Source organism: Gavialis gangeticus, unplaced genomic scaffold (genome assembly GCF_001723915.1).
Source record: "Gavialis gangeticus isolate Ggan-Ray unplaced genomic scaffold, GavGan_comp1, whole genome shotgun sequence".
Lineage (NCBI taxonomy): Eukaryota > Metazoa > Chordata > Crocodylia > Gavialidae > Gavialis > Gavialis gangeticus.
Window position 1 is genome coordinate 2,159,837 of NW_017728991.1, and position 10,836 is coordinate 2,170,672.

The 10,836-nt window shown below is 54.9% G+C and overlaps 2 protein-coding genes across 2 annotated transcripts in view; both read right to left on the reverse strand.

The window, feature by feature from the left end:
* The window catches only part of COG1 (component of oligomeric golgi complex 1), a 16,303-nt gene extending 15,756 nt beyond the window's left edge, over window positions 1-547 (reverse strand). Inside the window, 3 exon segments of the mRNA XM_019516086.1 lie at window positions 3-278; window positions 280-462; window positions 464-547. Coding sequence (XP_019371631.1) covers window positions 3-278; window positions 280-462; window positions 464-532 — 528 coding nt within the window. The 5' untranslated portion in view covers window positions 533-547.
* A 6,072-nt stretch (window positions 548-6,619) lies between these two features.
* Window positions 6,620-10,836, reverse strand: part of SSTR2 (somatostatin receptor 2) — a 15,169-nt gene continuing 10,952 nt past the window's right edge. Inside the window, exon 2 of the mRNA XM_019516068.1 lies at window positions 6,620-7,364. Within this exon, the coding sequence (XP_019371613.1) occupies window positions 7,242-7,364 (123 nt within the window). The 3' untranslated portion in view covers window positions 6,620-7,241. The remainder of the gene's footprint in view (window positions 7,365-10,836) is intronic.

A 10,836-nucleotide genomic window follows, 5' to 3' on the forward strand; every position in this document is an offset into this window, starting at 1 on the left:
GCCCCGCGCTGCAGGCCCGTGACGGCGCGCAGGAGGCTCTCGGCGCTGAGGCGCATGTCGGCGATGGTGTCGGCCGCCTCGATAAGGTCGCGGTAGCGCTCGCCCACCATCTGCCGCAGCTCCTCGCGCTTCTGCTCGATGCCTGCGCGCAGCCGCCTCTCCACGGCCCGCAGCTCGGCCGCCGTGTGTGCCTCGAACAGCGCTGCCGCCTCCGCCGCCGCCGCCATCTTCAGCGTGCGGGCCCTGCTGGCAGCCGTCGTCCCCCCGGAAGCAGCCGGCTCTCGGCCCGTGACGTGTCCCCTGGCTGCCATCTTTGTAAAGGACGGGATGCTTCCGTGTTCGCTCGGCGCCATCTTTATGAAGGGCCACGGCACTTCCGTGTGGAGGGGGCGCTAAGTGATGGTGGTTGTTGCAGGCGCCATCTTTGTGAGGGGCAGTGGCACTTCCGGGAGAAGAGGAGGGGGTGATTCTCTCGGCGCCATTTTCAGGGGCAAAGATGGAACACTTCCTGGGAGGGTTCTGTGGGCGCCATCTTCGTGAGGGGCAAAGTACCACGTGCTGAAGCGGCAGCCGCCATGTTTGTGAGGGGCAAGGCAATCCTGATGAGGCAATGTGGTCCGCCCCATGCCACATTGCTAGGGCCATGTCCCCTCCTGCAAATGCCCCTCAGCAGGGTCAGCCTTTGGAGGCTCTACCCTTGAACCCAGCAGTGTGGATTGCTGCAGCAGTATTTTGGCAGGTCCTGCCAACAACACGCCCGTGTGCCCATGCATAATGCGTGGCAGGTGCATGTCTAATGCAATGTGCGTTAGCACCGACTTCTTCCCCAGCAGCCGCCAAGCCAGCCCGGCTCAGCCCCTCATTTCCCAGCTATGTCATCTCCCTCGTGTTTCGATGAAGCCGGCATGTCTCTGCCTGGTGCCCTCACCTCGACTCACGCTTGCCTTGCTGCTGACCGCCCCTTTTCCTGTCTGCGCAGAGCCTATGCAAAGCAGGCAGCCCGGCCTGGCTTGGTTTTCAGGGGCTACAACATGTCGTCTAAGTTTCGTTAAGCCACACAAATGAGTCCTTTGCAAAATGCAGGTCTATTAACAGGTGCTCGTCTGCTTCACTTCCAAATAGGTGCCCTTCCCATGCCATTAAAGCGGTGCAAAAGGGCAATTAAGGCCTATTTTGTGACGTGTACAAGCGCCCGTGTAGGTTCAAAGGATGGTTTGCATCAGAAGATGGTCTCGTGATGCCTTCTGTTGAAGAAGAGATGAGCTGAGAGGGGCTGTCTTGCTCCATCAGACTGAATGGAGCGTAAGATCATCTCTTCCATTTGCTAAGGTTGATGTTAACCGTGTTTCTGTGAGTTCGTGGGTTTTTTTTTTTTAAGCCAGTGGCTGCATGTTATCGCTGCTGGAGCAAAACTATTTTGGAAGATGCCTACTCATCCGGGTTACTTCCTGGCACTGTCCTGAAGATGCCACTCTTGCTCCACTGACAGTCGAATCAATAGGCACTGCCAGGCCGCAGTCGTGCTGCTGTTGGGTATGAACTCCCAAGCCTATTTAGGGCAAGGAAGGGGGATGTTGGCTGCTTTGGATCTAATTCTAAATTTTCTTTCTGCAAAAAATAAAAAAAATTGCAAAAATCTAGTTGGCTGAGTAAAAGATATCACCTCTACCACAAGTCCTGATTCCTTTTGGATCTAATTCTCTGTATGAGAAACGCACAGGACCTTGTTCGCTCACAACGGCATGATGGACTGTGCTGCGTGTGGGGGAAAACGGTGGCTCAAAGCATAGTCGTCAAACCCAGAGGTTTCCCAGAAATGGGTGCCTAGAGGTCAAGAGTCTTCGAATCTCTACCGTGTGTTTCTTCTTTTGCTCCCTGTGGTTGCTTGGAGGATGCCTGCCTTGGCTACAGAATGGTTTTGGGATGTTTGGCAAGACACGTCCTCTCCCCGGCATCTTCAACGAGTGAATTCTACGTGAGTTTGCAAGCTGAATGGTGGGCGTTGAACAAAGATGGCCTTTACTGGTCTGCAAAGTGCAAACAACCCAACATGAAGCCAGTGGCTCTGGTTCAAGTACTAGGCTTTGTGTCCCTCTGAGCCATGGCCCTGTTGGTTGGGCATCTCTTCTGAACAGAGCGGAGCTGCGAGTTTAGGCTCTGTTGCGTGGCAGAGTCCTGTTCATCACCCCCAGACTCAGAACTAAACTTGGATACCCTGCTTGGAGCCCATTCATTCAACAATGCCGTCTCGGTGCTTTGTTAACCATTCAAAGGACGCTGTACTGCTTGCAGACTTATAAATCCACCCCCTTGTGAAACCAGCTTTAACAAATTAATGAGCTGTAGGTGCAGCTGGCAATGGAGGATTGAATCCAGTACTTAAAGCACCTGTGAGGGTGTCACAGATGGCCCTGCAATGCTACCCAGGTTAGATGTGCAAATGCCACCTGTGATTCACAAGATGAACCCAGAGATTTCAAATAGGAATCCGGAATGTCTCAGACCCTCTGACCTGTAGTGGGCTTGCTGAGTTGTTTGCCACAAAAGAATTGCCTTTTTTTTTCTGTAGTAGTAATAATAGTAATAAAAAAAGCCAGCTCTTAGCTTTCAGTCAAGGGGGGCAGGGGAGGTTGAGCCTCAAAAATGTGAGAATTTTTTACATTGGTAAGAGCGTTGCCAGCAGATCAAGGGAAGTGATTATTTCTCTCTCTCCTGCACTGGGGAGGCCACATCTGGAGTCCTGTGTCCAGTTGTGGGCCCCCCCGCTACAGAAAGGATGGGGACAAATGGGGAGAGTCCAGCAGAGGGCAATGAAAATGGTTGAGGGGCTGGAGGACAGGACTGGTGAGAAGAGGCTGAGGGACCCGGGCTGACTGAATCTGCAGAAGAGACGACTGAGGAGGGACTTGATAGCAGCCTTCAACTACCTGAAGGATGGTTGCAAAGAGGATGGAGCTGGGCTGGTTTCAGCAGATGACAGAACAAGGAGCAATGGGCTCAAGTTGCAGCAAGGGAGGTTTAGGTTGGAAATTAGGAAAAACTCTCACCAGGAGGATGGTGAAACACTAGAGCAGATTACCCAGAGGGGTGGTGGCACTTCCATCCTTGGACGTTTTTAAGGCCCAGCTCAACCAAGTCTTGGCTGGGATGATGAAGTTGGGGCTGGTCCTACTTTGAGTAGGAGGTCAGACTAGATGTGACTTCCTAAGGTCCCTTCAATCCTCATTTTCTATGAGTCTAGCCATTAACTTGTAGGAAAAAGGAAGAGGCTGCCATAATGGCTTAGGACAGCCACTGGAGGGAGACGTGGTCATACACCAAATGCAAGGCTCCCTGAAGCTTGCACAGCCCCCACAAAGGAGAGGGTATGCTGCAATGGATGCTCCATGCACAGCTTGTTGCTTTTCCTTTACAGAAGATGCTGCCTAATGTTATCTTTAAGAAGCCATTTGAGTTGTGGAAAGAAAAGTGATTGCTGTGGATGTGCCCTGTATACCCGTGCAGCGCTCTGACAGGCACCAGGCTCACAGAGGGGAAAATACTCCAGGAGAACGGGGCAGACCTGTTGCTTTGTGCCAACCTCCACCTGTTGCTGTCAGGTTTGGGCAAAAATCATGTGGTCGGAGTCAAAAGCATCTGTGCATGCTGGTGTATACCTGTGCCCTTCATTTCCAACTCAACGTCCCACCCTTGAATGCCCTTTTCTGAAGAAATCCAACTCAGTTGGGTTAAAAATCCCTCTGACTAGTCACAGAGATGGACTCGAGTCTGCCTGCTCCAGGACATCCGAGTCTGCAAGGACTTCCCAGGACTGGTGCCTGTTCGCACCTCGGGACTCGGGTGTAGCATGTCCCACTTGAAACGGGCAGCCAGACTTCCTATGTGCCAGTCTGCAGGGAAGAAACCTGGGGAACAAATGCAAATGCGTCTTGGTTAAATGGATGCACCTGTTGACTAGGTAACACCCTCTCAGCCAGAAACACAGTGCAACCATATGCGTGCCAATGGCTTTCCTAGAAATACCTGTTTTCAGGATATTTTAAATCTTCATCCAAAAGAAGCTGATTGTGGGGCTGGGATGTAGGACTACGATGGATGCAAGACAATCGGTCCCTTAAGACTTCCTTCTGCTCTGATGGGACCGCGTAACTCAGGGGGAGCTTCCTGGGTGACTTGGCAGTGAGGCTTGCGGCACCCCAGACTCGACTGCAGTGCGAATCTAGGTGAATATTTTGGAGCCGTCTTGCACTGGGAGGCTGCGCTCCCTGCAAGGCTGCTGCTGAATGCTGAGACAGAGAGTGGGTTTCTTGTCAGCACTGATTGCAGGAGCTGGCTGTGCCTTCGTAATTTAAATAGAAGCCTGTTTTCTTTTATGACTGCGGTAAACATCTCTATTCGTTTCCCGGGGAATGGGCCACTTTCGCTGCACCACAGGCGCACGCAACGTAACGTCCTCCTCCTCCGACTGCAATTTGTGCGTGAAGAGCCATCGGAGCACCGCTTGCTTGTGTGTGACATTCGAGGGCCAACTTCATATTCGGAAGTATGTCCTCGTTATCACAGCCTTGTTTTATTCACGGAGGAGCACACCCGCCTTTTCCCCTGCCCACACCAGACATCAGCTGGCTGCATCTTTTTTTCTTTTTTCCTCCTCCAACAAGCTGGCAAAAGTGGTGCAGGGAATTGGTCCATTGGGCAGCTCTTGCCTTGTAGACCAGCGGTGACTCGAGGCTCAAAGTTTTCTGAAGTCGTCTGTGTGGTTGGTTGCTATGAAAGTCTCCAAACCCTCGTTTTATTAGTAAGTCTTTGTGACATTTCGCAGTATTTCCAAGGCTGCACAAGTCCAATGGCCACCTCGCATACCTTGTGCACCATCACGGGTACAACATCGCTCTTGCACTACCACAGTCCCCTACCACTATTGCACGACACAACAAGGAGCAATGGGCTCCAGTTGCAGCAAGGGAAGTTGAGGTTGGATATTAGGAAGAACTTTCTCACTAGGAGGGTGGTGAAGCACTGAAACAGGTGACCCAGAGAGGTGGTGGCATCTCTATCCTTGGAGATTTTCATGGCCCAGGTAGACAAAGCCCTGGCTGGGATGATGTAGTTGGGGCTGGTCCTGCTTGGAGCAGGGGGCTGGACTAGACGTGACCTCCTGAGGTCTCTTTCCACCCTCACTTTTCTGTGATTCGCTCCAATACTGCAGCCTAGTTGAAAAGCAGCGCTGGGTTTTTCTAGACATATCATGTCAAAAGGGGGCTCCATGCAGCCACTCAAACCACTGTTTCCCCTCTCATCTATCAATCTGTCTCTCCGATGGGTCAGTAATATGGGCACCTGGGACTTGGATGCCCGTCTCTCATGCCCCTTAGTTTCAATGCACCAAATTTCTTGGAAGCATCATTATAAAGGGTTGCACACTGTCAGAAGCACATCTGTGCTGAATTTGGGAAGAGCAGGAGTTCTCAACTTTCCTGATTCAAGGGTGAAGGTTTTTCCAGCTATTTAAATTGGTCTAATAAAAGATATCGGATTCACCCAAAGAAACTTGTCTGCCTTCCTGAGTCAAGACACCCCTAGGTAGATTCAAAGTCCCCCCCATCCCCTTGGAAAATGTCACATCTTTGTTTAAAAGAGTGAAAACTCAGAGAAATAATAGTGCATTTTTTCTGTTGCAAAGAATGCAGGAAGCCCAGCACTATGGACATCTCTTGGAAATCTCTGGGTCTATCCTACAAATTATGGTGACATTGAACAGACGCCCTTGAAAGGATCTGGAGGCACCCCGGAGTGCTGTGGCACCCTGGTTGAGAATCGCTGGGGCAGAGGTTGAGTCAGTCGCGTGTATTTAGCAAGGGGATTTGTCTGTCTATCCAAACTCCTACGGTGGGTTGTTGTTTTTTTTTAACATGCTGCTGTTTTTATGCTGTGTAGTGTCTTCCTTTGGAATCATGCCATTGATTTCAATAGGGCTGCTTGGATACCCTACTCAATAGGAGGGAGGGGAGCAGTATCTGCCCCATCTTCGGGCCTGCAGTGGGCTAGACAGTCAGGGGCGGGGAGGTCTGTAATTGCAGGGTGCAGAATAGCAGCTGGGGGTGTGGAGGGGGAGCTGGGTGAAGTGATCTCACTAGCACCCTGCAAATGCCACCCTGCTCTCGGGGTTGCCCTCAACCCTCTGCCTGTGTCCAGCACCCATCTGGGGTAAGGAAGAGCAGGGCAGGCATTGCTTTCACCATCTGGCACCACTCTCTTGGCCCTTTCTGGTTTCATTGCTGAGCTAGATTCAGACAACATGTGGCAGCAACTGCCCCAGACCCCTTGTTAGCTGGGCTATGAGCCCACCCAAGGGGCAGGTGGGCTAGAAGAAGCAGGGGATGACTCCCTCGTAACACTTCTAATAGTATCTAATAATAATAACTAACATCAGTCTGGGGCATCTTCACGGCCACTCTATTAAAACTCTTTGCTTGTCGCTTTATTTGCTTCGACCTGTTCAGAAATTCAGTGCACGCAGAGAAGCTATGGCCCGGGATCCCCCTTGGCAGAGCAGCGAGTTTTCCAGGGAGATGGCTCTAGCCAGCCTGTTTGCAAAGAGGGAGGGGAAAAAAAAGCATTGAGCCAATAAAAGAAAGTGACTTTATCTCTTGCGTTTTACAGTCGGGGGAGATACAACCGGTCTTACGTTACAAGCAACACGCACGCGGCATATACAACATAAATTATAGATCACGGGGTGGAGGGGGGCAATGGAATAGGAGTTTTGCTCTGGCGAGGAGGGTCATCGCGGCTTTAGGGGCTAAACCTGGTATTCCACCGCCCGTCTTCATGGCCGTCGTGTAACCTGCTGACGGAGGAGCGGAGCCTGCGATCCCCGGAGGAGTGCAGAGTTCATTCGCCCCTTCTAGGATGGCAGGGCCCGGTCGTGGGGCAACACGGGCTTGTGGGACCCACGAGGGCAGGGGCCGACCGCCACACGCACGCACACACGATACCGAACATGCACAGCGGGTCTCGCACGCTGGTGAGCACGGGGGGTACAAAAGGCCGACGCGTCGTTGGGAGAGCAGGAGTAGCCAAAATCCCGCGGTGGGTCCGTGCTGTACGTACAGCCTCCATCTCCAGCGCAGCCGGGCTGGGGCGCGATTGAATAGTTGTGGGGTGGGTCAGAGTCTTTGTCCCTTTTGGGAAGGGTCCCAGGAAGCTCAGACCAGGGGCCCAACTGTCCTTACGTCTAGCTAATGCCAGGGGGCTCGGTCCTGATCTTCCTGACACTGGTTCAACTGGAGTCCGCTGAAGAGGGTCGGCCTCGGGGAAGCCAAGAGCGAGAGGGAAGGAGCAAGGCGGGGGTGTTGTGTCACCTTTTGGGTAGAAAAATGACAACTCCGGTTAAAAGACAGGGGAGCTAGGGCCCGATTCTCCTCTCCCTTCTCCCCACTGAGCGGAAGCTGCTTTGGATCGAGCCCTTAGCGGGGGGCCAAGCCAGCCTTCCCCTGCGGGTGTCAGTGCAATTAATCCTGCAGAGCAGAGGAGCGGACAGGAGAGCCAGGCCCTTGGGGGAACAGTTGCTTTCTCCTCTTTGGGGCGTCTGGCCAGCAAGGAGCTCCCATCCAACAGGCCCGGCAAAGCAATGGCCAAAGCGGGCGCGCTGGGTCCCAGGGGCAATGCGCCACGATATCCATCGCCCGCCTGCTGCTCCCAAACACCCGGCTGTCCTGGGGGCTGTGGCCCAGCTCTAATGCTGATTCCTCCTCTCTTGCAGAGCGGCTGCTTTCCTTGGGCTCTCGTTTGTCGTGACATTTTCTGTCTCGCGCGCGCACGCTCCCCGTGGTCAATCCCCCGGGTCAGAGGTAATTTGGGTGCTGCCTTGTTCTGAGAGCTGTTTTAATTTTCCAGTTATTTAACCTGCTGGGAGCTGGGTGGGCTGCGGGCTACCTGGGAGCTGGGGCTGCCTCAGCTTTGCCTTTTGGTGCCTGCAGGGAAGAGAGACCCTGCTTGGCTTTGCTGTCCTAGAGCAGGGTGAATCCCACGTGGGTTGTTCCACGGGTCCCCTGGCTTTCATTTCCTCTCTATAAAACCTCAGCCTTTTGCAGGGAAAGCCCCTTCTGATGGGAGCTGTGCGTGCACGTGCGATTTCTCTCCCTTCTCAAGTTATGTGGATGCACGCCTGAAGCTGCAACTGCGCTGTCTGGGATCCAGCTCTTGCTGCTGCACGCGCGCGTTTTAAATGCAGCGGAGGATAGGTGTAAAACAAGAGGGATGGGACCTGCCGGCAACTGCAGCCAGCAAGAGTTTTGTTTCTGCGCCTTTTTTAATCTGGGGCAGAGGGGAAAGGTGCTGACGTAACAGGAGCGAGACGGCCCCGCATCCGGCTTTCCCATGGGCTCGGGGAAGGGGGAGCCTTGCAGCGACTGGCTGACAGAGCAGGGTGCCTTTAAAAAAGGGCAATGACCGGCTGGTCTGAGATCAGATCCCAAGTTCAACAGCGTCAGCTAAAGGCATCAGCTGTGCCGATAAGCCAGTGGGTGCACTGGTTTGAGCTCATGGGCCAAATGGCAATGGGGAGTGATCTGGGGAGATGGGAGCCCCCTCCTCTCGGGGTAGGGATGGGTGCAGAGTACGGCCCAGCGATGAAGCCTGCAGCAGGAGGGTGGGTGAAAAGCAACCCCCTGCCCTGGCTCTAGATCCCTCCGGCCTCGGCTTCCCCCTCTTCCCCTCCCCGAGCACCCAGCGTATGGCCCTCAGCTCCGCTCCCTGGCCGGCCGCCCCTCCGCACCGCCTGCAACACGCTAGTCCTCAGAAAGATCCCCCCGTGCACCGCCACCACGTTTCACTCAAGGTAGGAACCGACATTGCCTTTGTCCCTGGATAAGTTGTGTCTGTCCCAGGACAGAGATATCCCGGGATTGGCACGTGCACCCATTGCCCTTCTAATGGGGGTTTAGCAAGCAGCTGAATGCTCTGCTGCTGCTCTGCTGTAGATCCAGCGATGCAGTCCTGGGATAACTGCACGGACCCAGGACGGATGGATGCTACCTCTTCGCCAGGAATTGGGTAGTTTACACAGGATAACGTGTGGATGTCTGTGCGATTGCAAGTGGGTTGTCCCTGCGTAAATGCAAGGTCTAGTTGCAGCCTGAGCTCAGGTGCCTGGGGCTGTTTCAAGCTGCCCTGCCAGCGTGAAGCTCCGTGCCCCAGCCTTGGTTTCTCCACTGGAAGCACCGAGATAAATAACATCCCCCTCCCTCACCAGGACTGGGGTCACAAAGGTTTGTAGGCACCAGGCTAGAGATGAGCCATGGCATCTCTTTGCCCTGAACCTGCAGGGCATGGGCTGACCTGTGCGCGCAGAGGCCGGCGTGTCCAGCGAGGCTGAGGACCAGCCCTTGCTGTGCCCGCGCTGGATGGGGGCAGCTGGCGGTCCCCTCTGCTCTGGAGCCATCCTGCAGCCTTGGGTACCTTGCAAGGTTGCTATGGATACCAGCTGCAATGCTTTTGCCCAAACACGCCGGAGGGATGCCGAGGACAGGAGGGCACCAAGGAGCATTCAGCCTAGCTCAGGGCCCCGACGCTCACCTCTCCGCTCCACCGAGTCCAGCCTCGACGGGAGCCAGGGCAGCGGGGAATGCAGCCTGACCCCTTTTCAAACGTCTTTAATGCTAGCCGTGCCTCTTGCACCCCTGGACCTCGGCCTGCTTTGCACAGACGGGGAGCCAGGAGCACGGGGGAGAGGCGGGCGTAGGACCCAGGAGCCTAGGGAAGGTCTGATCCAGCCTTGCTTGGAGGTTGTGCTGGGGAAGGGGCGGGGGTGATGCTCAGGAGAGGCACCGGCAGCAGAGCAAGCCTGCCAGGACCTCCTGGCATGGCCATGGGTGGCGGGTTTTGGGGCAAAGGCGGCACGGAGAGGCCTTCCTCCAGTATGGAGATCGGCTCGCCGGCCCCCAGCGCAGCGTCCTTGCTTGCTTGCTCCGCGCAGTGGCTGGCGTGGCACATCTATGCCACTGCTGGAGAGCTGGCAGGGAGCTTGGGCGTCTGGTCCAGGCTGGCACCTCTCTGAGACTGGCAGACCTAGCTGTTTCCCTCCAGCCTCCTCCCAAGCCTGCTGGGTTACACCGTTTAAATGCAGAGCTGGGGGTCGGGCGCCTGGGTCCTTGCTAGTGAGTTGCTGTGTGCATTGGGTAAGTCACTTAGCCACTCTCCGGCTCTGACTACCCCATCTGTCATGAACAGATGAGACCTGCCTCTGCGTCCAAGGTGGATAATGACATGCTGCTTGCCCAGGGCTTTAAGATCCCCATCGAAGAGGAGCCAGGGCAGGCACTCGTCTGCAAGGTTATCTTTCCTCCTATGCAGTCATGTAGAGACAGTAATCAGTGGCTGATCAGGACAGAGGCCCTGGGGGCTGTGAGCACTAAGAGCCTCTTGCTTGTCATGTCTAGAGATCTGCCGATGGTGGTTTCGGCCCTGCGGCCCCAGGGGTGAAGGTGATGGCACCTGGCAGGATCGTGCATGAAGCCACCCTGCTCCTAGCACAGCGGGGACATGGGGGACAAATGGAGCCACAGGGTCCCTCCAGCACCCCCGCAATCTCCGCCCCAATGACCCTGTGCGGGGAAACCTTGCAGCAGAGTCCAGCACTCATCACCAGCCCCTGAAGCTGCCTCGACATCCTAGCGCCAACCCATCAGCACCATCCTGTGAGCACGCAAAGCCTCGGGACCCTGTTTGGCAGAGTGAGGATGGCAGGATCGTGCCCCCGCCGGCTCCTGAAGCGAAGGGTGACTTCACCGCGGCTCTCGGAGGTTTACGGTGCTCTGCGTTTGCAGTTCTGGC